Source organism: Anas acuta, chromosome 6 (assembly GCF_963932015.1).
Source record: "Anas acuta chromosome 6, bAnaAcu1.1, whole genome shotgun sequence".
In the NCBI taxonomy this organism is placed as follows: Eukaryota; Metazoa; Chordata; class Aves; order Anseriformes; family Anatidae; genus Anas; species Anas acuta.
This window is the reverse complement of record NC_088984.1, coordinates 26624430-26651369: the sequence shown is the minus strand read 5'-3', so window position 1 is coordinate 26651369 and position 26940 is coordinate 26624430. Positions and strand designations below refer to the sequence as shown.

General features: G+C 51.0%; 1 protein-coding gene across 8 annotated transcripts in view; it reads right to left on the bottom strand.

The window, feature by feature from the left end:
* Positions 1-26940, bottom strand: part of NRP2 (neuropilin 2) — an 83858-nt gene that overhangs the window by 32919 nt on the left and 23999 nt on the right. For all 8 annotated transcript variants that reach the window (XM_068685933.1, XM_068685936.1, XM_068685934.1 and 5 more), the window contains exons 3-11: positions 24014-24195; positions 19650-19880; positions 18927-19082; positions 16927-17096; positions 15744-15899; positions 7474-7618; positions 6828-7177; positions 5597-5741; positions 1749-1865 (exon numbers count right to left, since the gene is read on the bottom strand). In XM_068685933.1, coding sequence (XP_068542034.1) covers positions 1749-1865; positions 5597-5741; positions 6828-7177; positions 7474-7618; positions 15744-15899; positions 16927-17096; positions 18927-19082; positions 19650-19880; positions 24014-24195 — 1652 coding nt within the window. The remainder of the gene's footprint in view (positions 1-1748; positions 1866-5596; positions 5742-6827; positions 7178-7473; positions 7619-15743; positions 15900-16926; positions 17097-18926; positions 19083-19649; positions 19881-24013; positions 24196-26940) is intronic.

Below are 26940 nucleotides of genomic sequence, written 5' to 3'. Positions count from 1 at the left end.
CAGCCATAAGGCACGGAGGCTGGAGAGATGGTCTGAGATCATCCCAAGCACTCAGCGGACATGCACGTCAGAGACCAATTATAGACGGGGTTTTTCCTGGGTAAAGAGGAAGTTTTAAATCACAGTGCTCGCAAAGAGAATGATAGCCAGAAGGAGGTGAGTGACTCAAGCAATAGGCATTAGGGAACTTTGCTGTGCGGGGCACAGGGCTTTCTTGACATGCTCCCAGTTTGAAATAAAGCAATGCAGATCATGGATCCTTTTATTTCAATGTAATCTCATGCCCTGGAGAGCAGCATTGTTTCTGTTTGGCTGTCATAAATCTGATTGTCCAGAGAAACACGCTCATTGTTTATGGAGTATGAGAAAGAAAATTGTTGCTAAATCTGAGGGAAGCTGACATGGAGGCTGGTTCCATGCTCCACAGCATACTCTGCTCACTCTTGCACTGGATTGCGTTCAGGAACTGTGTTGCTGCATAGACTATTACTGGCCTAAATTTCCTCTCGGCAGCTTCCCAAGTGCCTCACTGGTAGCAGGGTTGCACAGGCTCATCATTGAGGCAAAGAAATGAGAAGCAGGCCCTCTGAGCTACTTCTGCAACATGCATTTCCAGAACTGAACTACAGCAGAATCCCGCTAGGAGGTATGAAAAGGCCAATTAATTAATCTTCTTTTTTCATCTATACATTTTAAAACCCATTATTATTTTTTTTTTCTCTGGGACTGGAAGCTGCAGTGACAGATGTCCTAGAAGCTATCTCAAAGGACATTTCCGCATGAGATTTTTCCTTGGAGTCCTTGTGTAACTGTCCAAGCCCCACTGCTGGGGTACATGCCGCTGTTGTGTCCAGGGGTGTGCATCTCCTATGCACGGCACCCTACATCTAACCCTGCACAGCTCTCCCATGCCCTCTCCTCTTAATCTGGACATTTCCCAGCTTAGATGGTCACACTACCCTTGCAAGGAGCAGAAGAATATGATGTCTGTTTTTACAGGAAGGTATCCGAGGCACAGAGGATTAGTGTCCCTGCTGCATCAGCTCTTTAGAAGCATAGCGTGTGGTCTAAACTAACACTCAGCCTCTTCTACAGTCAGAAGAGGCAGGCAAGTGCCACAGATACCGAACTATCTGACAGCCATCTAAGACTGGGAGGGGCAAACTCCTGCTCGCAGTTTGTACTTCTCTCTCTCTGCTGCCTGCACAAGGAGCTCAGGCTGTCCTCCTAATTTTTAAGCAGCTGGCATTAGGCAAGGTGATCCTCGTAGGACAGGTTGTCTTCAGGACACCTGCCTTCTCTGTGTGGTGTGATTTACTCCCACAGTTGTGACCTCTGTAAAAGGAACTCTGCATAATAGGCAGTCTGAACCTCTGCCCTGAATCACTTTCTGAATTTATGACTTGCAACCAAAGGGATCTAGTATAGACGTGGCTCTAAACAGGGCCCTAAGTGAGCTGCTTCGGGTCACGTAAGGAAGCTGGGAGAGCAGCTCTTCAAATCTCATACCCTAGGGACTGAATTAGCTGCTATCTCTCTTGCTCTTGCATCCTTCCTTGATATAACTTATCAGATTTTGGCTGTTTTTTTTTTTTTTTTTTTTTTGATCTCAACCTATTGCTAATAACATTACTCAAAGCTTTCCAGGAATTGGCCCCATGTATAGGAGCAAATGGGAAGATAACAGTGTTTGCTTAGCTCTTAACCCATCATTTATTGATATAAAGATGTGCTGCTCTGATACATACCCTCCTCTTCTCCACAGCTATCACCACACTCAGTTGCCTCCTCATCAGTTGGGTATGGGGTGGTGGTCTCTTCACTCTTCAAAGTGGGCACGAGTGTCTCTGCAGTGGGCTTCACGTCTGCAAAAAATGGAGCAGAGATGCTGTTTAGAATAGACCCTAAACAAAACAAACAAAACAAACAAACAAAAACAAATAGGAGGAAATAAATATATTTTTTTTCTCATGTTCTTATAACGTCAGGAAGAGATAGGACAAGAGTACCATGAAATTTCCACATGCTACAATTTCTAGCATGGTTTGAACTTGGTGTGAACTGGCTGTTTCCATATGGCAGTTCCTTTGATTTAGAGTCCCCATTGGACAAGGCTCTCCTCTAGACATACATGTTACTTTTTTTTCTACATTTTTTAATCTACATGGGTGTTGGCAATCCTTTTGGCTGTCATTATTGGATAACAGAGATCACAGGCGGAACATCTTTTCCTTTCATAAAGGCATATGACACATGAAAAAAACACACACAACATTCCCACCAATTGTGCCAATTTATAAAACAAGTCACTCAAACCCACAAATGACGTAACCACAAATGGACCCAGAGAATCCCCTAGCGCGCTCTGGCTCACTGCAGAAAGCATCTGGTTTCACACTCCGGGCTTCTGACTACGCTTTTAAAGCATCTCTGTCCAATTTCCCTCTCTCCAACATGGCCCGTGTGAAACAACCTCAAAGTAGGTGTCAGGGGAAATTTAAGCAAGAAAGAGAAGGATATTAAGATCAACAGTAAACGACATTAGGTTCCAGCAGTCTTTCCTTTTACGGGTGCGTTAACTGGAGTACAGCAGGCTTTATTCTTTCCACTTTGAAAAAGAGTCGGCTTTGCTCAGTTATGTGTGATTGTGTTTCTTTGTCGGCACCCTTCAGGATATCATTTAATAAAGCCAGAAGCAGGAGGAAATGGCTAAATACGCTGAATATTTTCCATAGGCTCCTTTCTCCCCTTTTATTTTCCTGTTATTAAACATGTTGCACATAAACTCATTTTTTTTCCACTTTTTTTTTTTTCTCCAATGGCTGTCTTTTGTTCAGAGTAAAATGCCAAACAACCTCAAAGTCTTTTAATTTGTAAGTTCAAATTTGTTACAGCCCCATAAAACTCCAAACACAACCAAGAAGCAAATTGCAAGCAGCCAGGCACAGAAAAATGTCATAAAAAAGAAGGGGGTAGGGAAGAAGCAGGTGAAGGCAACATATCAAAAGCTGCATGTTATTTAAAGCCGGTACATTTTTTAGGTTGTTGCTCTTGTATATTGAGATTTATAGCTGAAATGTGACAATGTGGAAGGACCTTGAAAGCCAAGTCCCATACGGGACACAGATGCTGAGAGGATGTAAATCAGCAGTGTTGTATTGCCCTGGACAAGCAGCAGAAATATATCTTGAAAAATCAGTTACCATGGCAGAGCTGCAACAAGATGGTTACACGAGATAATGAAAATAGCAGGGAGGACAACGTGATGTGTGAAATGGAAAGTGAAAAACAGAGGTCTCTCTTGCTTGCTTTCTCTCTCCCTGGCCCAGCAAGCGTCTATGCAACTGGTGGTAATGGATGATCAAAATGCAAAGTCACTGAACAATTGAAACCAGATGTTTGGAACTTCAAAGGAGAGAAAGCCAGCTGCAAGTGAACATTCATCAATCTCCACTCTTCAGAGGAAAAAATTTGGCAGGTCTTTGAAAGAAGCCAATTGCTTCACAATGTTTGAGCTACTAGCCAACTAGTTTGCGAGCCCAGTTGCTGCCAAGTTACCTGGTTGACTCAGTAATTAAGATGCTTGTTGCTGATAGGAAATGAAAACAGCTGGGCAGGGTATACATCGGCTTTGTCCCTCACTTGAAAATATTTTAAATCGGCTTGTTTTAATCCATCTCTTAATCTCGTTTCCAAGCAAGTACAATTGCCTGAGTCTTCACAGCCAGTTGTGCAACATGCCTGGGTCCTCCCAGCGAAGGAAGGCTGTATATCTTGGCTGTGTCAGGAGCTGCTGCATGCAGCCAGCCTGCATTTAGCATGCAGATAAAACCATGGCTATCTCTGCTCCCCAGGTTTCATCAGGGATCTAAATGTTCTTTATAACATGGTGAATCCACAAGATTACAAGCCCTGCTCTGATTACAAAGCTGAATGCCTGTAGATCAATAAAGCTAAGAATATTTATGGCTTGGCAGTTGAGTTTTAAGCATTACAACGTGCAAATGATTAGAGAGTCACACTGGGAAATGACCATAAAGCACCCTGCCTGGAAAAAACATCGTCTGTTGCTGCTGATATTGAAACTGAACATGGACACAGCCATAAAAGAAACTTTGGACTAAAAATAAGACAAAAAATTGAAGCCAAATTCCTGTTTTTTTTTTTTTTTTTTTTTTTTAAATCTGGGGGGGTGCTCGTGAGGGGCTAAGATGGACATGGTCGAAGGTCTTGTGCAACTGCCTCCCTTTGCAGCAGAGCTACAGTGCTCTGATGCGCTGGTCAGCAATGGGCCAGGGAGATCTGGCAGCTGGAGATGCCTGGGAGCTGCAGGAAGCAGCAGTGAGCACTTCTGTGCAGAAGCTCAGCTCCTGTTGCTTGCATGGAAACCACGGTGCTTGCCTTCCCAGAGATGATACTGTAAAGTTTAAAACAAGATTTTATCTTGATTTAAAGTTTAGATTGCCTATAATGGTTTCCCAGTCCAGGGGGAAATTTGCCATTGATTTCAAAGGTGACAAATTATCATTATTAATTGTGTGTACGTGTGTTCTGTGATTTGCTGTTACTGTTTGCAATGCATCTCACAGAACCTCACAGGAGGAAAGGGTAGTAAAGACTACACAACAGGTTGGAAAAAAAGCTCTGTATATTTTAAGCTTCTGAGAACAGGAATTCTTATAAGAAAATGCCTTCTACAGATGTGTTTATAAAATGGAAATCATACCTCTTTATCACTGACATCTGGACACCAGATTTAGATTTAAGCAGATTATTAAAACACTTAAAAAAAGAAAAAGAAAGGACCACTAGCCCCTGGCACTGAAAAGCATCAGACACAATGAACTGTTGGGTGCATTTTTGGCTTTTGGGGATGAAACTATGGAGCAATCAATCATCACTGAGCCTTAGAAGGGTCAGAAGCACAGCATCTATTTATTCCAGTGAGTGTTAGACAGTTTTCACCTCTGCTTTAAAAATAATGGCATCTGCAAGACGTTTCACTTGTGAAAAACAGGTGGGCAAAAGTGAGCAAATATCCTTCTTCTTAGGAATGTTGTAGAGTTACATCCCCACCCTGTCTTGCAATAGGATTTCCACATGGGATTCCATTAGAGGGGCAGTTGTTTTCATGGCAAAGCCTTGTTGCGGCAGCTTGAGATACCTGTAGTAGTCACCAAACCCCTTCTGTCTCTCTGCTTGTCTTCCTACTTCTTTGTCTTATTCATTTGGGTTGGAAAGCCCAAACATTATCTAACACTGAGGGTGGGAAAGTCTATACAACATCCAGATAAAAGACCTGAAAGGGGTAGAAGGGAGGTGAGGGCAAATCCCACACATGGCTCTTTGGATCCAAACATTGCACTATGTCTGGAGTCAAGGCCAGCCCCAGATCTGAGTTGTTTTTAAGATGGAGGAAAAAAAAATGGGCTCAAGCCACTCTGCAAGTCCTGCGGTCATGGTTGGAGTCACCTTGCCACAGCATGGCCTGAAGGTGGGACAGCAGGGAGAGAAATAACCTTACTCTCATGCCTTGCTGCTGTAGCCCCTGATGCTGCCCCGATGGAGCTGGTGGGCAGAGGAGCAGGTGTCCTACCTGTCCAGTCGCATCCCAGCACCTCCAGGCGCATTCCTATTCCTGCTGGGGACCACCTCTCTGGGTGCACTCGGACATACTGGGCAGGAACGGGGTCAAACCTCCGGACTTCAGGGATATCATAGTGGATGTTGCCTTCGAAAAGCTGCAGAGAGAGAGAGAAAAAGCACATGATGCACACATCCCACTTGCTTTCCACCAGCCTTGATAGTCTGGCTCTGGCAGGATGCAGACGCAGTCTGAAATAGTTTAGCTGTCTGACTGCAGGCCATTGCGTCCAGCTGAGCAGCAAGTGGGCTGTTCCTCCTTGGTTCAAGGGGACCAGAGAGGCTGTTTCTAAGAAACTTGCACAATCTCTCTTGGCCTCTGCTTTATATCCAGGGGTCAGATTCTGATCCAAGCCACATTGGGAAAGCTTGTGGAACATCCACTAACTTCATGTATAAATAAAATCAGATTTGTCCTTTGGCAAATAAAGAAGCTACTGCATGTTCTAGGCTAGTGCAAACACTCAGTTTTCCTCGCAGTCTAAGTACAGCCACTTTTCAGCTTGCGTGCATGAACTGAAGTCTGTGGGGAATAAACACAGGGCTATAGATAGCATCAGGCCTTCTAAGACTCATTTTTAGGATCAGGAAAAATTAAAACATACCCAATTTTTCAGAAGCAGATGAGTTTGCATAAAAACAAAGCAGGCAGTAGCAGAGAAATCATTTATTCCTCAAGCCCTCTGCCACCCCCACAGTACTAAGCAGACATATTGTTGGAGTTGCCCATAATCTGGGAGAAATATAGGAAATTTCAGGGTCACTTTGGTGTGGTAAAAGGGACTTCATATATAGCAAATTTCCCAAAGAGAAATTGTGATTCATCCTCCCGTTCCAGAGATACAAGAAAAGACAGTAACACCTTTCCCCTTAAAATATGCTGTTAGTTTGTGGCAAACAAAATTTGACACACCATCTTGTGGGCTCTGACCTGCAGGGGCTGGCAAGAGCAGAAGGTAATGTCCACACCCCATGCCTGGTCTGCAGCAAAAAGTGAGAGAATTGCCAACCCTGGGGCAAGGTGGAACCTACACGCTCTAGTGCAGCTTAGGAGCAGGACCAGGGGATGCAACTTGGTCACTCGATCACTGTGCAGGGAGCAGAAGCTGATTTCTCAAGTCACCATCAGGCTGAAGATAGTCAAAAACACATCTCATTTTTCAGCTGCTCCAAGCAGTGCCTACCTTGGCTTGCATTGTTTTGGGGTCCTGGATGAAGTCCCAGTCCTTTCCGTTCATGCTGTAGGCTACCTTAAACTTCTTCACGAAGGAGCGGGACTCGGTGGTGGTCACGCTGTCCCCGCCGCGAGCCCCCTGGATAATGACTCCCTTGACGTTCTTTGGGACACCCAGGTCCACCTGCAGCCACTCCTCCCCTGGCTGGGCTTGGGGGACACGTGGAAACCAGCCCGAGCGGCTGCTCACCAGGCGGGCCATGCTGGGGGACCAGTCGTAGCCTCTGATAGAGGAGGCCGAGATCTGCGAGTCAGGGATGAGGCCAGAGAGCATCCCCAGCAGGTTGGAGCAGGGCGAATCTGCAAGGAAGGAGAGGGCGTGAGCAGCTGGGGCAGAGGAGGGGAATACTTGTGGTTTTCCCTGCAAGTTTAAACTCAGGGTGCTAAACCAGCACCAGGCACTTTACCCTTGCCTCCAGGGGTTGGGTCCTGGTTCCCCAGAGCACAACCAGAGGGATGGGTGCCTCCGTGCTACTTGCAGTGACACTGCTGCTGCCCCAAGCAGCCGTGACAGCCTCTCTGAGGGTTGGGAGCACCCCGGGACAGGCTGCTGGAAGGATGGAGGGGATGGCTGAGGGGAAAAGGGGGATCCTCACCGGTGATGCGGCAGCCATACAGCTCCAGCCTCAGGGCAATGCCGTTGTGCCAGGTCTGGGGACGGATGCGCACAAAACGTGTGAGCACTGGGCTGTGGATCTTGTTGAGAACCACCTCCGTGGCATCCTCGTTGGCCTGAAATGTCTGCAAGGGAGAGGGGACAGGAATACAATTATGTCCTGGAGGAAAGGTATAACCAGTTCAGCAGTCAAAGCAGATAACCAGCTCAGCAGCTGAAACAACCTCAGCAGGGAAAAATGGGGAGAGGCTTTCTGGGCAGGGCCAGCCCCTGGCCAGGGCAAGCCCCAGGGCAGGCAGCAGGAGCTGAGCTGCTGGCAGGTCTGCACATGGGCTGAGGGGCTCGCCCATACCAACATATTGCACCGAGCTCCACGGAGAGCACTGTGTGCGAGCGGTGCAGGAGCAGGCAGGGTGCTGCCTCTGCCCCAGGCGCTGAGCTACATCCCAGCCCCTCTCCTGCTCGCCAGTGCACAAGCAGCCCGTCACACAGAGACAGCTTTTCGGGAGAGTTTATGATCTGACATGATATGAAAAGGCTGCTGTCTTACCAGATGGCCATAATCAATAACCACCAGATGGATGTTAGATCCACCCCTCCCTCCCATTATTCTAATAGGCTGGACAAGAACTGGGTAGCTGCGCTTCTGTTTCAGGCTGTGGTGCCACGAGGGGGAACAAAAAGGGGAGAAGAGGCGACACCCAATCTGAGGGCAATTTCCAACCCTTTTTCTGCCCGCAGCATAGAGCACTAACGCTCCCAGACTGAAGCTGCACGCCTTCCTCTCTTTCCCTCAAAGCACTCAGGCTTTCAGGACAGGGCTGGAGCATCCTCTGATCTCAGCCAGGAGCACCAGACGCGTGGAGATGTTGGCTGGGCTCTTCTGCAGTCTCCTACCCTGCAGATGCCGTGCTAAGCACAGGAGCTTCCGCTAAGTTTATCACAGAGCGAAGCAAGGGAGTGCAGTCTCTGGCACGGAGCTCCTGTCAGAGGCAGGAGTCAAACAATCCAGCCGCAGATCCCTGTGAGTCGGGACGGAACAAGGGGTGAGGCCGCACGTGGGCCTCTCGCCTCGAGGAGGAGTTAAGAAGCATTTTATAGGTCTCCCACTGGTCCAGGTCTGCAGGCAGCATGTGTTGCTGCCCTCCTGCGAGGATGCAGCACACTGGGGTGCCTGCAGAGCAGGACGTGGTGCTCGCAGCCCCACAGGCCTCACGGGGCTGCCCCTGCACAGCACAGTCCTGCCCCGGGACGGCCGCGCTCCTGTCAGGGCCGGGGAGCCGCCCGCAGAGGGCTTCGCTTGCAAATCTGGCCGGTAATTAGGATTTGGAGCCGATGTGAACTTGAGCAGAAATGCTAATCTGGAGAATATGCATCATGCTGCTACTGTTTAGCAACACAGCATGGTTTATGTGTTTTTAATATCCTATTTTATCCTGTTTGACCCCACTTCCCATCCCTTGCCTTGCTCAGTAGACACCAAATACCCGTTCTTCCAGCAGGAGGGCTGGAAGAGAAGTGGTTACTGTGAAATGCTCCCTAGGTGTGTGTGTGCGCCTCGTACACGTGTGGGAACACACACACACACACACACACACACACACACACACACACACGCCCAGGCTGAAAGGACACATTTCCACACCGCAGCACAGCCTCCGGCTCTGCGTCGACACACAAGCTGACACACAACACCTTACCTCTGAACCTAACACCGGAGGATGGGAAATGTTTGTCTGAGCCTGTGTCGCAATTTTAGCACGGAGAGGGGCACCTCGGGTCAGCCCAAAGGTGCCCCTGTCCCCGGAGCAGCTCCTGGCGGTGGCCCCGGCAGACCCCCGGGTGCCGCAGCCTGGAGGGAGCCTGCTCCTGGCAACCTCCCCCTGCTTCCCGCAGGCAGCAGTCTGAAGGCTCCACGAGCCAAAGGTTGCATATGGACCAGCATGTTTAACAGTCACTGATGAGGTTTGCTGCTCTTTTTGGTTTCGCATATTTGCAGCTTTGTTCTTTTTTAGCTCAATTCGCACATATGAGCATCAGGGGCCAGAATCCAAATTTACACCAATGTAATTTGTTGCTGACTTCTGCAATGTCAAGCTTGACAGAAAGCAGAAGCAGGACTGAGCCCAAAAATTTTATCACTACCACATGCGTTGCTGAAAGCATCTCTTGTGTGACCTCAGTCCCAACCACCTGCTTCCAAGAAGAGCAACCTCAGTTCTGCTTTGGATTTGGGGCCCAGTAATTTCCTCTGACTGGCTTGCGTCCCACAAGCGACACAAATCCCAGCCGGGGTCTTACGGCCGCAGACTCCCAATTTCCGAGGGCAGAAGTGCCACCTGACTCCCAGCTCCGGTATCAGCTGCCTTGGCAGCATCTGCCCCGCCATACCTTGTTTCTGGAAAGCCCCAGCTGGTCACAGCAAGGCACTGCTTCCAACCAGTTCAGCACAACAGAAAGGAGCCCACTTTCCAGAGGGCAGGTGCTCAGCGCTATTAGAAAAGCAGGGCCTCCTGCACACCTGGCCTTTAAACCTCTTTCCCCAGGCAGAAGGCACCATGAGCTCCGCACGCTGCTGCCCAGAGCCTGGTCCTCAGCCCGTGGCTTGACCACATCGCAAACACTGCTCCCAGAGCCCAAGAGCACTGCGGAGAGCCCCGTTGACTCGAACAGGCTCTTCATCCTGCCTCAAATTAGCACTCACGGCATGGGAAGAACTAGCAGGAAAATGTGTGAAATCGGGAGCGCCAAGAAAGCAAAGATTTCTTCCCCCTTACCAAAATAGAACATTGCTATTCTTCCCATCCTATCTGCTTTCCTTCCCACTCAGCACATATTTTGAGCCAAGTCTTCGGGTGGTGTAAATCAACATACCACCGTCGGAGTTGAAGAAGTCACACTAATTTACACCAGCAGAAAAAAACCTGGCTGCAATCTAGGGATATATGTACACACACACTCAACAGAGAGCGCGCACGCGCGTGCACACACACTCGCTGACGGGTGACGGAGCCAGAAGACGGATGGGAGAACCATTAACAAATTAAAAGCACCTTCCAAGAAGCAGCCAAGGGAACTCATTTTCACCGCCGCATCAAAAAGCCGCCAGTCCCGTCCCCACATATTTTACGGTTACTTCCCTTCTCGTCCAGTCGGCAGGTCGACATGTACAATTAAATTGATAATCAATGCAGCTTAATTAATTTGCTGCAGAAAGCGAGTGGCAGGAGAAGACGCCCAGGCAAGGGGAGGGTTGGGCAGGTTATCCCTGCATGCACGCACGTTCTCCACCAGCACCCCCAAGTCGTGTTTTGGATACTTTGCAACTGCCCCGAGGTGACGGGGGCACTGCTGAAGCTGCGTCAGTGCCGGTGGGCACGGAGCTGTGCCAGCTGTGGAGCAGGGCAGGAGAAAAAAAGGGCCATGAAGTCGAAGAGGCAGTGCATCGGGGAGGGGACAGCAGGCAGCCTCTCTCCTGCCGCATTTGTAGGACTGCTTGGCCACTGCACAATTTCTTGTGGAGCTAAAGAAAGCGGCTTGGGGAGGCAGAGGAGAAGGCCAAGGATGGCAGCAGCTCTGCCTTCATCCGTATGTATGTGTCTCTCTGGACCCACTAGATTTATGGCAGGATTATGTTACTCCCGTGGAGACAGAGCCCTGGAACAGAGCATGCTAACAGGATTAGGGCTTCAGGATTTAGACAGAGAAGCATGAAGGAGAAAAGTAGGGAAGATTATTTTTCTTCAGATAGGGAAGGCACAAAATGGGGCATGTTTGATGGTGGGAGGATTCTGGCTCAAGTGGAGGGTGGATAGTCCGGGATTTATTAAATCCAGGAACAAGGAGGTAAAAGAAAAATGATACTTGGCAATAGGCAGTGAAGCACAGCGGCCAGGGCAAGGCACAGCGTGCGGGGGTGGGCTTGCCAGCACGGTGCCTCTGAGAGACTCCACTCAGATCTGGGAGCCACCAGGGCCATGATGAGCAGCGCTCTACTAGCCTGCAGAGGAGATATCAGGCTCAGAAATACAAAGCTGCAGCCGTGCTGGAAAAGCCAAGGCTGTAATTCTCCCCTGGTACTGCACCAAGGGTGAACGCACAGGGCTGCCTTTCCCAAAGCCTGATGTCTTTGTCCTGCCCGCGAAAGCAACAGAAGCAGGCTGGGACCAGGGGATGCTTCTGGGCAAACTGCACCGTGATGTCTCTGTGCAGAAGCACTTGTGGCCTTCTGGCTGATCACGGGAGCTTTTCCTGAGTTTTCCAGATAAACAAGCCACAGGAGTGAAAGCTTTTCTCACTCTCCCCATGTGAATAAACACAGGAGACCTCATTAAGAACTAAAAAGACAGAGGACTGCTCCTAAGGGAAGGCATGAAGGTCTCCAAAGAGTCATCCCCAACATCCTCTGCCAGCACTGAACACGTTTGATGTCCCCAGCTCCATGCACAGCTGAGATACTGCTGCAGCTCTTAGCAGCAACTCAACCTGCCTCCTTGCATCCACCCGAAATACTGCCCACAAAGGTTAGCTGATAAAAAGCACAAAGGTACTGAAATGAATCAGAAATCGAAAATGTGCATCAGCTGGATCTTTCTGCCACTTCTCCTCCATTCACTCAGATTCTCAAGGCAAATGTTTCAGGTGCATTCTTCCCATTTCACACCAGAAACAGAGGCAGGGAGAGCGCTCCTCCCAACCCTCCCACTGCACGATCCCTGCAATATGAACTCTGCAATTACAAACGTGGAGCAGCTCAGACCACACGGGAGCAGGAACCCGAGACCCTGCAAAGAAGGAAGTGGATCAGAACGGATGAGCACTTTGTTTTCCAATAAAGTCCTCACTGCAGAATCTGCCCGAAGAAAATGGCCAGAAACAAAAGGCCAAATCCTGCCAGGTGCTCTTTTCCTTCCTAGGGTTCAAGAGCCAGATAAGATCTCAGCACAAGCTGCAGGGTCAGTGCCTGGAAGATAACCTCTGGGGGCCATCAAGCCCCAGGTGACACAGCGGGACCCAAGCTGACACTGCTGCCAGCACACAGGGACAATGGCCCTGGGCCCTGCAAGCTTGGGAACATTTGCATGGAGCCTGGTTCCGGGGAGACACAGGGGAGGACAGCCCCGCACCTTTGGTCCCACATGCCAGCAAGGACTGGGCACCACCCCCAGACAGGGACAGCAGCGCTGCCTGGACTCTGCAGGGAGTGAGCTGCTGGGGTAGTGGAGAAGCCCAACAGGGGTGCGGGGGGCCGGGGAAGGTGTGAGCTCGGCGTGAGCTCGCTGTGAGCTCAGCGTGCCTCTCCTGCCGGCTGCAGCTCCGCTGCCTCCCCAGCCCAGAGCGTGGCAGCGCTCGGCAAGGAAACAGCCCCGCCAGCCCCGTCTGCCGTGAGTGCATATTAATCTTGTTTTCCGCCGCTCCATCCTGCCTTTCCCGTTTCCCTCGCCCGGAGTGCCAGCAGCTGCGGATCCAAAGGTGAGCCCTCATGTTTCGCAGGGAAACAGCCTGGCCCCACTCCTCCCAGACACCGCCGGGAGGGGAAGCGGGGGAAGGAGGAGGGGAGCTCAGAGCTCCCCATCCTCCGTGTTGTCCTCTGCCCACCCCTCCTGCACTCACCGCTTTTCTCTTGCTTTGATGAAGATGTAAATGTGAGCTGACCTGCCCGCAGCACAGCAAAGCTTTGCTTTTGGCCCACACAGGCAGCAGGAATTGAGAGCAGTGTTTGATACACCCCGCATGTGTGTGTGCATCTGCACATATATATATATATACACACACACTTATCTATATGTGTTTGTGTGTATCCATGTAGAGAGGACTGGAGTCCCTGTCTGCCTACCCCATCCCTCCTCTCCCCTCCCCGCTCCTTGTGGCACCAAATCAAGCTGCGGCAGACTTGACAAATCTCCTTGGCATGGCTCACTCCACCATTGCAGCCCGCAGTGTGCAGAGCACTGCACTGACGCAGGGCGGTACCTGCGAGCTCAATGCAGGCGCCGGGAGCTTCCCTCGCACAAGGAGGGCTGAGATTAATGGGGCTGGAGCCCCCCCCAGCCAGGCCCCTGAATGAGGGGCTTTCCCATGGCCCCAGGAGCAGTGCCTGGGCTGCCTGAGGCTGGTCGTTCAGCGGGGAGGGAGAGCAGTCCCTGACTAGAGGGGTAGGCACAGCACCAAAAAGCAATTATTTGTGTTCCAGCCTGGGGAGGTGCCTGCTAAATTGAGGCCAGAATGTGGGAAAGAGGCGAGACTGGAATAAAGGAGCAAAAAAAGAGAGGTTTGATTTTTCCTCCCCCCCTTTTTTCTTTTTTTCTTTTCTTTTTTTTTTTTTTTTTCTGTGAAGAGAGAAACCAGGGCAGGAAAGAGCTGATAGGGCTGAAGGGCCAAACCCAGGCATGGTGGCTGTGGGACTGCTCTGGGTCGGCACCAGCCAGGCTGTGGGTCCCTGCTCTCTGCAGACTGATGCACGCTGCTCTGGCGGTGCTGAAAGCAGCCGTGTGCAATCCTGCTCCACCCCAGCTGAGGACCAAGGGCCTGGGATCGTGAGGATGGGCAGTCTCCAGGCTCAAGTGACCAGAATCACCCTGTGGGACAGATTCCCACCTCGGTTAGACTCCAAAAGGCGAATTTCTTGCACGTGGCTATTGGGAACGCCAGCCTGGCTGAACTGTTTAGCTCATCTTGCTAGCTGGAGCACTGCCAGTCTCTGTCTGCCTCGGCTGGCAGCAACGGCCCCAGTGAGACCTCACACTCACTGGTGTCTGTGGTCTGCCCGGGGTGAGGAGAGCGGCCCTGGCTCACAGGAGGGCCTGCTGCAGCCAGCGGCCTCGGGGAGACCATGGAGCCTCCGCACGAGAGCACAGCCCCGCCGTACAGCGTGGCAGGAGCTCTGCCACGAGCCACAGCCCTGGGGCTTGTCCTGGGGGAGCTGGTGTGTCACGACCCCATGGATGCAATTTATCCAGCTGCAAGCGCCAACACAGCCAGCCTGAGCCAGGGGAGGACTCTCCTAGGGGATGCTCTGCTGTCCTATGTCCCCATTTCCTTACCTCTAAAATAGCACTAACACCACCTCCCTGGCACGCAAAGAGCTGAAATGCTCCAAATATTGCAGGTATGAAGCCTTGCTAGGGGCCTCAGCATGGCAGGGGCTCGTTCTGGGATGCAGAGTGAATTTGAATCGCTTGTGGGGAAGGGGAAATCGCATGGCCCGGAAGGGAAGGAAATGTCTGGATGAATCCTGGACTAGGCAGGCTACTGCAGTTCATGCCAGCAGCGCCTGTGCCAGCAAAGGGAGGGGACAGTTAATTTAACAGAAGTGCTGAGGAAGCAGAAACTGCTGGGACATGCATGCGGGGGGAGGCAGGCGGGCCCCCGGCCACCCGTTTCATACAGAGATCAGGGCATGGCAGCGGGGAGGACCTGAGCTGCAGCAGCAGCACTGGTGGCTCCACAGCAGAGCAGGGAAAGGCTTTTCCAAGGTGCCCTTAACCAGAGGACAACCACACAACTAAGGTGAGTGACAGAGCAGGAGCAGCCCAGCACCACAGCTGCCCTAACTCCAAGGCTGGCTCTCCCCACACACCAAAGCTCCTGCACAGACTGCCCCAGGCTCGCCTGGCCACACAGGGCTTGGAAGGGCCAGACACCCTCTCCCCCCTCGCTCCCATCCCTCTGAGCCTCCCAGGAGCATGGTGAGAGCACGCAGCAGCTCCCAGGGCTCGATGCACCACTGCCGAGCACGCCTGCTAGTGCAGATCCCAGAGCTCTGGCAGCCTGAATTGCTCCTCGTTATTTATTGTTCATTTTGTTCTCTGGGATGGTGCGATCCCCTCTTAGGATTTGTGCCCTTTCATTTCCAGGCCTCAATAACTCCTGAACTACAGTTTCATGTGGTTTTGTGATTGTTAACCCAGCATGCAGACGGGGCTACGGCCATAAAAGCTCAATGAATCTTGTATGGCAAAACACAGGCTGTGAAAGCATTTTCTCCTTCATTTGCAGTCAAAGAACATACTCTCGCCACCACGAAAGATGCAACAGCAGCCAGGTTTTCCAAGGAATCGTGTTTCCTCATTGCTGTGCAGAGGAGAAAGGACTATTTCTGCTCAAAGCATCATCAGTCTTTTAGCCCTCATCAGTAAAAGGGTCCCTCACAGATTAAATCCCGCAGTCCTGTAAAATCATTGTTCTCTTCCCTCCCATCGACTGCAAGACCCACCAAGGCACATACAAAAGAGACAAAAAGGCCTTTACCTTGTGGTTTTTGCCGTGGCGATACATCATCCAGTCCTCCCCGTTGGTGCTGACCTCCAGCTTGTAGGTACGGACATAGTACCCGTTCTGGGTTTCCCTGGAGATGGCACCCTGTGTGGCGATGGCTGTGAGCACAGTCAGGAAGTGGAGGTCCACCTTTCCAGGGGAAAAAGGGACAAGAGACAGAGTGGTGAGCACCTGAGAGCCCAGTTAGCTCCTGGCTACTTTTCCTGACCCATGAAAACATTTGGGGAGGCACACAGGCGTGTAAGAACCCATGTCAACAGGCACAAAAGCCCCAGGCTGACTTCAGCAGGATGCTTGCAGGTAGGACCATGGGACAAGAGTAACTTGTCCTGATGTCTGGCCATATGGCACCACCACAAAGCCTTCTTCCTGCCTCAGACCAAGCAACAGGATCTGCACAGAACCTGGAAGCTCGTGTCCACTGAAACAGGACAAGGGCTGCCTTTCCATGTAAAATAAAAGCACGATGCCCAATTAGCAAGTGCTACAGTTCCTGGTTTTCCCTTTCGTGCTTTTTTTTTTTTTTTTTACAGTGTGGGTTAAGAAAGGTCAGCAGAGCTGGCTTGGTAGCACTGCCATGAATGAAGAATGAGATGTCTGCTCGAGGCAGCGACATTCACCACCGCCCGTTCCTAGTGCCCTTTAGCAAGCAATGTCTCACGGCAATGAGACAGCCAGAAACCTCACGTGGACAGACACAGAGGATCTAACCAGGTCCTAGGGAAAGCCTTGGCTCTGACACCCCCCTGCCTGACATTCAGCCCGCTCACTCTCCGATGAGATAAATATCATTTTAGCCGTTTTTCCACGTGCCTCCTGGAGACGTTGGTCCTCAGGCCAGTGGCAGTCAGTGGCCCTTGTAAGTGGCAGAGGTCTCTCCATTTCTGTCAGTACGCTGGAAAGTTCATCAAAGTTTTGGGCAGGAAGGAGGGGGGTGGGAGAAGGACAGCGGGTCGAGCCAGCCCTCGTGCAGACTAATGGGAGAGCCAGCCCGCCTTGTTTCACGGAGACACCGCAGCTCCCCTGCTGCTCGCTCCCCGTGAGCCACACAGGCAATAAAAAATTCAACAAGCCTTATGGTCAAAGGTCAGTTTAACAGCACGACACTCCATTTGGTGGAGTGGGAGGAGGCGAGGGGAGGGGAAAGCACACAAACCTGGAGGTACTCTTTGTTGCTGTCTACATTGGGGGTCCAGCCGTTGTCATCGCTGTTGAGCCGGCTCTGCTGGGGTGTCCATCGCCCATCCGAGTAGGTGGAAGAGGCACTGATCTGCATGTTGGAGATCCTGCCAGACTCCATCCCCAGCGGCACGTTGCACTGGAAGTCTGGAGCGGGAACACACACACACACGCACGGATCAGCTTACAGTCTCTGCATTGCACTCCCAAGTGGAAGGCAGCCCTGAACTATCCTCCCCGGCTAACCCCGAGCGAAGCTGTCTGCCTGGAAAGATGAGCAGATCTGCACCATCTTGTGCGCTGTGCATGTTCACAGATGGCACTGCAAAATTAAAGACAGGGCAGCTTTATGTTTGCATGGCCCTCAGAAAATTAATACAGTGCAGATCTGTCTCCTTTTCTCTATTTTGTCTGCCTTTGCACAGTTTTGACACACTGTTCTGTCCCTTTCCTCTCCCCATCTCCAGCAAGATGCCCCAGGTCCCCTTGCCATGAAGTTCTGGAAGGCTGGAGGTGAAAACTGAGCACCGACAAGGCAAGGAGTGTCGGCAGGCACAACGGGAGGGCACTCAATGCTGTGCTGCCAACAGGAACGTCACGGCCTGGAGCAGGCAGGCCTAATGGTTCTGCGTGCATGTGAGAGCCTGGACGTGTATGGATGTGTGCGTGCGCTATATGGGAGGTCAGGCCCATGCGCATTGACCAGCCACAGACATGAAAGGCTCTGGTATGCTTTTATTTGTGTTTCCTCACTTCTAAGGCTTTTAAAAGTCACAATTAGCCCAATCTTATTGCACATCTCATATATTTTATGGCAGCTGTCCTATAAAAACAATAACAAAGAAAACAGTGATAGGAAATACTGTGTGGGACAAAGCCCGCCGCTGCTGTAAGCCAATGGGGCTCCACCAAACTGTTTGTTTTTAGTGTGGCCAAGTCCACCCCATGTGGACATGATGGGCCAAGTTAAGATCTCAGTGGTATCATTAAAGTTTCAGTTTACACCAGTGTGAATCAAAACAGGCCTAACCCTTTAAGAGTTCTTGTGCTTGATTTCTCAAGCTTTGTGTCTTATTAATGTTTTATTTCCCAGACTTTTTAAAGAACAGAATAGAAAGGGGATTAAAGAACAGATCAACAGAGTGTGGAAATATGTAACGGTGAAGAGCTCGTGCTTGTCTGTAACTCCCAGAGTCTCAGCAGAGACGTCCTTAACTCAGCTGTGGAGCAAGAGGCTGTAACCCAGCTGCCCCCAGCCTTGCACAACCCCTTCTCTACCCTGCTCTCTGTCATGGACTCAGCCTAGGGGCAGAGACCTCCTCTCTTTCTCTGGGACTGAAGGGTGTCCTGAAGGCTTCTTCTGTTGTATCACATGTTCACGGCTAACAGAGGTTGAGAACTGTAGCTCTGATGAAAAAATATGAAGGGAAAACCAACTGAATCTTTCCTAGCCTGCAAGTGTTACCACAAAGAATCAAAATGCTCTCAAAACACAACTTTTTGTCCTCACACCAGTTCAGTTCCTCTCCCTTAGTAAGGGATTTAAAACAAATTTTGGTTTGAACTTGGAGCTCTAGACATTCCTTAATTAGACATGAAATTACAATTTGTACTTTGGGGCTGAAAATTTTGGGAAAACTGTAGAGATTTTCCCTAATGTTTTAATGATTCTACCAAACCCGCTGGGCTGAAGTCTTGCCCTAAATCCTTTGGGCTGAGCACATACACAAGGGATTCTATCCCAAAGCAGTGTGAAGGCTTTGTGAGCAAGGGAAAAGTTAAGGAAAGGTCTGAGAATGTGATTCTTCCTTAAATTTCATTTCTGTGAGAAACAGCAGACAGCATAACTCTGTCACTATTGCCAGTGGGAAATAAGCCCTTGGACACGCTTCTGCCTGCCACACTCTTGCAAGGGAAGAACTTGGGTAAAATGGGCAACACGACTGCCCAAGACACACTCCCACATTCCCAACTTACTTTCAGGAACTTCCTGTTGGATCAAGTAGTACTGAGCAGAGAAACCATCTTTAGCCACCGCTAGGTCAGTGTGGAAGGTGAGCGAGAGGACGCCGGTGGTTGAGCGGATGTCTGATGGCATCTTAGTGCCACAGTACCTGCCTATCAAGGGGCCAACTGCAAAAGAAAGAGCAGCAAAGGTAATGCCTGCCTCTCCACCAGCTTCCTGGGTCAGCAGCAGATTGGCATCTCTCAGCAGGGATGCCTTAGCAGGACCGACTGGGATGAAAGAAAGGCTTTGGGGATGGGCTATTTTTTACATCCCCTGGCCCAGTGCCAGGCAGCGTGCTGTGCGGAAATATCCACTGCAGCAAACATTGCTCTGCAATTGCTGGGAAACGCTCCAATTTGCTCTATTTCACAGTGTTGGTACAGCGTAGGGAGATAAGCATGCATGAACTCTCTGCCCTTCTCTTAGAGAGGACCAGTGGCACCTGGGAGTGTCCCATGGGACTCTTCAGATCAGTGGTTACAGCAGAGCAGCAGTTTCAGGATTAATGCATGCAGCTTTCTGCAAGCACATCACTCCCATGGCCAACCAAGGAGTGTGCCCAGTGGGAGGCAATGCTGCAGCCATGCCTAAGGTTAGGTACCTTTGGTCTTAAGAAACAGACCACAGAGTTTTGGAGCTTTGTGAGACGCTAAGAGAAGCTGAAGATGCTGGCGTGGCACCCCACGGCTTACCTTGAGGGATGCCATCCCAGATGTCCAGCCAGTCGTACTTGCAGTCTCCCTCCCCTGCTTGCAGTGGATCATGCTCGAGGTCGAAGAGCAGAAAGTGGAGGAGGATTTCTGTCTTTGGCTTGGCTATGATGGTGAAGACACAGTCCAGGTTGTGTGGATATTTGTCAGGGAAACCTGGAGACTCAATAGTGCCGTTGGAGGCAGTGAAGTTTCTGGAGCAGTCCTCGGAACCTGTAGTGGCAGGAAAAAAAACACAGTCTTAACAATGCAGCTTCATCCTGACAGCTTGACATGCTGTGGCAACAGCACGATCTTTGATGGTTTGTGCATTCACTTCTGGACATTTTCTGTGGCCCAAGAGCTGTGTGAATTGCCTGCAAGGATGGAGAGTGTGATTTTCAAAGCTTTCTGTGGGTGGAGAAATACAGTCTGTGCACTCACTGGAGTGGACAGTATGTGTCTAAATCCCTCAGACAGCTCTGGAAACATAACCCATATGCCTCTGTTGATCCCCTTGCCAATTACTCCAAAAACTTGTCTAGGAAGGAGATCCCACCCAAAGCCACTCAAAGCCAGGGCTGTGATGTGCCAAACCAACCCCTGCTGTGTCCCCCATGCCCAGGTAGTGGCCCTGGGAGGCCACACTGAGCCAGCCTGGGCTTCAGTGACCTGCTGGGAGACCTGGGTCCCCCACCCCAAAGCCCAGATGGAGGAGCTCCCATCCAGGGAGAGGACTGTCCTGGGAGGGGACAAGAGAAGAGCAATGGGAACACGGTCTCTGGAGAAAGCTCTCCCCGGGGGCTGGTCTCCTGCAACCTCTCTCCCTCTGGCAGGGACATCTATGCCTCAGTTTCCTCTTGAGAAAATCCGGAAGTGCAAATATTTAGACAGCAAAAGGACCCAGAGGGGCTGGGGAGTGCCAATGTCTCTGCTGTCAGCTGGGAGCCTCGGAAACCCTTGGGAGGCACGCGGTCAGCCTGCGCTGCCCTGAGCCCTGCAGCTCCAGCTTACGTCTGGGGCGAGGCGGGGGTACCGGGGCTGTGGCGGGGCTCTGCTGAGAGGGGGAACAGAGCCCTCTTTCTCACAGGCTCAGCCGCCCGCACCAGAAATGCAAGTTATTTCTATCCTTCAGGAAGACCCTCGCATCGTGAGCCGGGCGGACAATGTCGCCTCTTATTTATCACTGACCCCCGCGCTGGCCCCTGCCGCAGCTCGGTGCCCCCTCTCCGAGAGCCAAGGTGCCTCGGGGTGGCTGGGGAAAGGGGAATTTGTGCCTTATTCATACCACGGTGACTTTGAAACCGCTGCTCTGTGGAGGCAGGACAATGGCCAACAGAAATCTGCAGCCTGGAGCTATTGGAGGGGAGAGGAGATGTTGCAGGGGCTTGCGGCCACGGCTGCAACCCGGCGCTAACAAAGGTTTCTGCTTCGGTTTAGCTGGGACACCCGCCTTCTCCTCTGCAAACCCTTCTGCTCCGGCTCTTCCAGGCAGCACGAGCCTTCCCCGGGCTAATGGGAGACTTGTTATTCAATTCTGCATTAACCTACAGGAGTCAGGCCAGCAGCCTGCAGTAATGGCAGGATCCCGGCCCCGCATTATGCAGCGCCTAGCTGGAGAGCTGCTCAGGAGGGTCTCTTAATTGACTACCTAATGAAGCAACCGGCTTCTCTGGTGGGAACCTGTGGGGTAAAACACAGAGGCAAAAAATGAGGCCAAACGCAAATCACAGCATAATGCTGTGAATGGGGATAAGGGCGTACTTCATTCTGAACAGCTACAAGACAAACAGATAAACAGAAACTAAGGCAAGCTCCGAGCTGGGGAGAAAATCAAAGAGTAAACCCAGAGTTTGGAGTCAGAGACTGTCCTCTGGAGACAGGAGAGAGACGTAACTATGTCACCGTGTTCGATAACAAGTTTCCTCGTGTGGGGCTCTTATCAGATTTGGCATCTTTGTCTACAGTTTGGCTGATAGCAGCAAACAAGGATCAGCTTTTCATAAGGAAGCTGCAGATAATAAACAGGAGTCCTGCTGGCTTCAGCAGCACCGACCAGCCTGAGAGGAGACTTTGATGCCCAGCGATGGAGGGCTCAGGCCAGCTCTGCCAAGCTGACTCACAAAGCGAGCAGCAGGGAGCCTGAACCAGCCAGGGCAGACGGCTCCTTTGTCAGCCCCCAGACCGCTGACTGATACCCATCAGGGGACTCGGAGGCTGGTATGCAGCTGTTTGTATGCAGATCGCTCCTCTTGCACACGGTGATAAGGGAAATTTAGACAAGGTGTGGAAATAAATGCTCAGTTGAAACGTGTTGTTTTTGTAGGTCACCTGTAAGGAAGAAAGAAGCTGCTGCAATGCTGCCTTTACTCATCTGGACAATAACAATCCGATGACCTTTAAAGCTGATGACACCCTTGCTGGCTGCCCTGGCAGCTCAGACTGAATCTTCCCTGTGCCTGTGTCTGAAAACAAAAGGCAAGGTTGGCTCGGATGCAGTGGCCCTGCAGCAGCACGGCCACCGCTCTCCTGGGAGCTCTGTCGGGGCCAGGGGCCACGCAGGCGAGGAGGGCTGCGGTGCTCCTGATCACACGCTCACCCCTGCCCCTGTGCTGAAACCTGCCTTGCCAGCCTGGATTTCATGGGCTGTGGCTGGAAGAAAGCGTGGCTATCTCTGGAGGGGATGGCTGCTGGCAACAGGGGAATGGTGGCTGGGGATGTGCCAGCACGACTTCAGCTGTGGGGGCAGCTCTGCAGGGACCTACATCAAGGGACACAAGCTCATCTCCAGCCTCCAACCAACACCATCTCCCACAGCAGCCCTTGCTTCCCCTCCCTCCCTGCCAGCAGCAACAAAATCTTCTTCTCCCATGAATTTGGCAGCGTCCTGGCTCCCACCCTGGCAGGCAGCGATCCTGCCAGCTGTCCCATCCCTTCCTTCCTGGCCTGGCCACCTCTGCCAGGTGCACCACTCCATCCTGCTCCGTGCCCTGAGGCAGGGCATGGACCTGACCTGGGACAAGCACAACTCAGTGCAGAGTCTTTGGGCTCAGAGGGGTGTGTGTGTACAGGGAGGGAGTGGCAAGGGACGCTGAGGAGAGTCAGCTGTCTTCCCACCTGAACACAGGCACTCTTTGCCATCTTTCCTGCTGGCAATTGGCCTCAGCAAATCCCAACAGTCAGCTAAGCCACTAAACTCCACCAGGACCAGTCCACATCTCAACCACTAACAAACAGCAGTGGCCTCAGGTGGCTGCAGCAGACCAGCTCAATGGTTGGCTATGCAGCCCAGGCAGCTATCACCAACAGCACTTTCCTAAATCACGAGAACCTCCAGACATCCCCTGTCCTCACCATTTCACAATAAATTTGGGGTATCCCATTCCTGTCCCTGTGCAGCAAGGTCTCCACATTCACATCCACCTGTGACCACGCTGGGGGGTGCCTGTGAACCTCTGTCCTCAACGTGAACCCTGGGCACTGGTGCCTGGGTAAGTCACCCTCTGGTGCTCTTTTCTGATTCCTTAACAGGCACAGGTATTTTTTTCTTGCTGGCTGTGATGACGTGAAAGCTGTGTGTGTTTTCTTCCAACGCGCAACACAGGAATGTGGGCACAGAGCGGGCACCTGCATCTCCATGCGGAACATGCTCTCGTTCCCTCGGCACCAGGCACACCTCGCTCACCCGCACACACAGCGCACACAGAGCGGGTTTTATGTTCTCAAGCCTCCTTCCCAGACACACAATCCTGACAAATATTTAGACAGAAACACTATTAAAAGGCCTTTGAGCAGCTTTTACTTTCCTCAATAATAGTTTGGTATTAAACAGAATTATGAATAGTTCCTCTCATATCTGCCCGGGAAGGCGCCGTCTCGGCCCCCGTACGGCACAGCTGACAGCAGTCCCCTGAGCGCCAGACCTCCCCAGCTACAAACCCGGCTTCCAGGGAGAGAAAACACAGCGTCATTAATCAGTCCTGAATTGCAGCTCCACAGGAGGGGGAGCTCCGTACGCTCCTAACAGAGGGACAATCCCCACTTAGCCCTAACAAGCTTTACACATGCCATGAGGAAAAGAGATGTTTCTAAGTCCTTGAATTCAAGAGGGCATTTAGCAAGGAATCCTGCTTCTGATGCCACACTACGATCCAAAAATGTACCATCATGTGCAACTAACATCTTCACCTTCTTGTAACTGTGATGGAATAGACTTGCTTAAATTAAAGGAAAAAAAAAAAAAAAAAGAAAAGCCCTTCATCTGTGGAGAACATGCTAAAAATCACATTGAAAAGGTGGCCAACATCTCCTTGTGAAGACGACTGTGACAAACGGCCTGGGAGACAGGCACTGACTCGGACACTGACCTGTCTTGTAGATCTCATAGCGCAGGGAGAAGCCGGCACCTTGCCGCGCGTAGTCTGAGGTGAACTTGATGTAGAGAGAGGAGCCAGAAGAGATGATGGTAGGAGGTGCTATGTTCCCACAGTGTTTGCCCAGCAGGTCTGCTGCTTCGCTGTCCCCGTCTCGGATCTCGATGAAGTCGTACCTGTGGAGGCAGGTGAAAAGGCATTAAAACCATCTGCCAGGGACATGCTGCAGGATGCTGGGGACAAACACAAAACGTTTGTTTATTTGCATGTTGCACAGAACTATCTTCCAGACAGGTTCCTGGGACCCTGTCACTCACACATATGCACACACTTACATTTTTCCCTTTTGTCTGGCTGACTACATTTAAGTCCCTTTCCCTGTTGCTCCTCACATCACCAATTTGCTGTGCCCACATCCACTTCAGAAACAACTTGCAAAATTTAGGACACAATTTGCCTGTATTGTCACAAGTCTCTGGTGTGGGGGAACCTCAGCTACAGCTCTCCTGGGCTGCTCTCCTTCCCTAGCCTCTCTCTGTAAGTGCCGCTGTGCCACTTAGCACAGCTCAGTTTATTCCTCTCTCCAGGTGGGATTTGGCCAAGCACGCACAGACATTAAAGAAATAGTCGATGTTCAATCAATGCGAGCGGGTAGTTACGTTGTGCACTCTCTGACACCACACTGGTCCTTAACAAGTGTGGCTAGCATATTTATTTAGCGCTTGGACAGTAAGGCCCTTCTATTAAGTGCCAACGAAGTCTTCTGTGGGTGAGAACTGCTGCATGAAGAGCTGGGTAACCACATTCACCACTGCCTGACCCGGCGTCCCTCCTGCAACCTCTGCCTGCCTTTGCCACCTGGCAAGGCTCCTCCTGCCCTCCAGGCACATTTGGAAGAACTGCCTCCCACTGCAGAGACAAAAGCTCGGTGCAAAGTCTGGCTGGAAGGGGAAACTCCCACAGATCCCTTTGTATTTTCATCCAGGCCATGACTAACGGCAAGGTAGTATCAGGCTCTGCGTGCTGCGAAGAAACAAACAGCTTTTCTGCGAACATCTTGTTCTTCAGCTGCCTCCTAACACCCGCGCTCTCCCGCCCCTCTTCTCCTGTCTCTGGCCAGCACGCTGCTATTTACAGAAACTGCCCATCTCTCCTCTACTGCTGACTCGCTTTGTATCAACCTGTTTGAACAACACGCTGCAGCTCTCCTCGCGGGGCTGCGGAGGGAAGCAGCGTCTCCTCGCTGCCAGAAATCTGCCTTTCTTCTTTGTCACGAGATCTCCTGCTCGGGAATCTAGAGTTGAAAGGAGAAGTAGCTCGCTGGACACAGAGTGATCCTCATGTGACTCGTTCCTGATCTGCACAGCACACATTGGCGGGCAACAACCTCAAAACAAACTTACAGGGACTCGGTGTGCTCCTCCACAAAGAAAGATGGCCCGGACAGCTTCGCTTTCGCTCCTTTCTGGGACTGAATCGGGCTGGGAGCCAAAAGCAAAATGCCTGCAGATAAAATCCTGCCTACGCTGGACCAAGCACTGAGTTAGCTCTAATCACCCAGCCCTTAACTTCATTACAAATGCAATCGGCTTGGCCAAGGTGAAATCCAAGCGGTCCTGAAACCAGGCACTGGCACAGGAAGAGCGTTTGGCTTCGCTGGTGGGGATGTAGCTGATGGTCTGCTCCCCTGCTCTCTCTTAACCCCGGGCAGCTCCCCATCACCTCCTGACCCCTCACTACCCGAACACCATCCAGCGGCACCCTCTGTGACCCCACTAATGTCCATCATCTGTGGTTTGCTCCCGTCCTCTCCCCAGGGGGAGAACATAGAGGGCAGTGTTAGTGCTTCTTTTAAGTAGAATTTTTTCCTCCTTGTTTGTCTATTTGTTTAAAGTAGCGCTGAACAAACAGCAGGGACATTTTGTTCTCTAAATAACTGCTTGATCTCGCTGTGTGTGCAGCCCTTCCACAGCTGAAGCACACGTCTGGGCTACAGGACTGCTGGCGACTAGTGAAATGGTGAATATGCAGCAAAAATGCATTTGTTAAAAACATGAACACTGGCAAAACACAGGTAATGTACTGAATTGGAAAAGCTGCCATTTGCATGGCACAGGCACAGGTTAGCTAGCTGCATCCCAGGGCAACACATCTGTTTGTGTCCTCGTGGGGTTGTAACCCGCAAACACCAGCCACAGCCTCAGCTCCTGGCCTGCAACGATCACAGCTTCTGCTGGAGCCAACACCAAACACCCTCACGGGGCTTCCCAAACCACCCAGTGCTGCAGCAGCCCTGGCAATTTCAGAAACAAATTCTGGACCAAGAAATATTTGCTTATTGAATGGGTGAATAACTTCCAATAATACGTACAATTTGGGAATATTGCAAGCTGCTCTTGGGCAATCCGCAAATGGAAAATTAAAAGAATGAATCTAGTATGTAAACCATCAGGAAATATTTGCCTCTCTCTGAATTAAACCCTGTTTGGCTTCATCCAAGCATCTAACCGAGCCTTCTCCTAGTGGAGCTAATCCTTAATAAATCAAATGTTACAAACAACTAAAAAAGCCCCTAGGAGAAGGTCAGGGAATCGTTTTTGCCAAATATAAAATGAATATAAACACGTAAGAGTTTTTGTTCCTAGCTAAAGAAACTTGGCCCAAGCCCTCTGTTCCTCATAAGGCAAAACTCTCTTTCTTCAGGTCATATAAACAGAGCGTGAACTGGGAGAGTATTACAGGCAGGAGATAACTCCTGCCCAGAGGAGGGGGAGCACCTCCTTTCTCTCCAACATTGTGATTAAGCCTTAGGCTTTAAAAACGAAACACCAAAGGCACCCGGTCCAAAACACGAGACTCGCAAACTTCAGCGAGAATACCAGCTAATCCCCGGCACCGACTCTTTTGGCACCGTGTGCTTC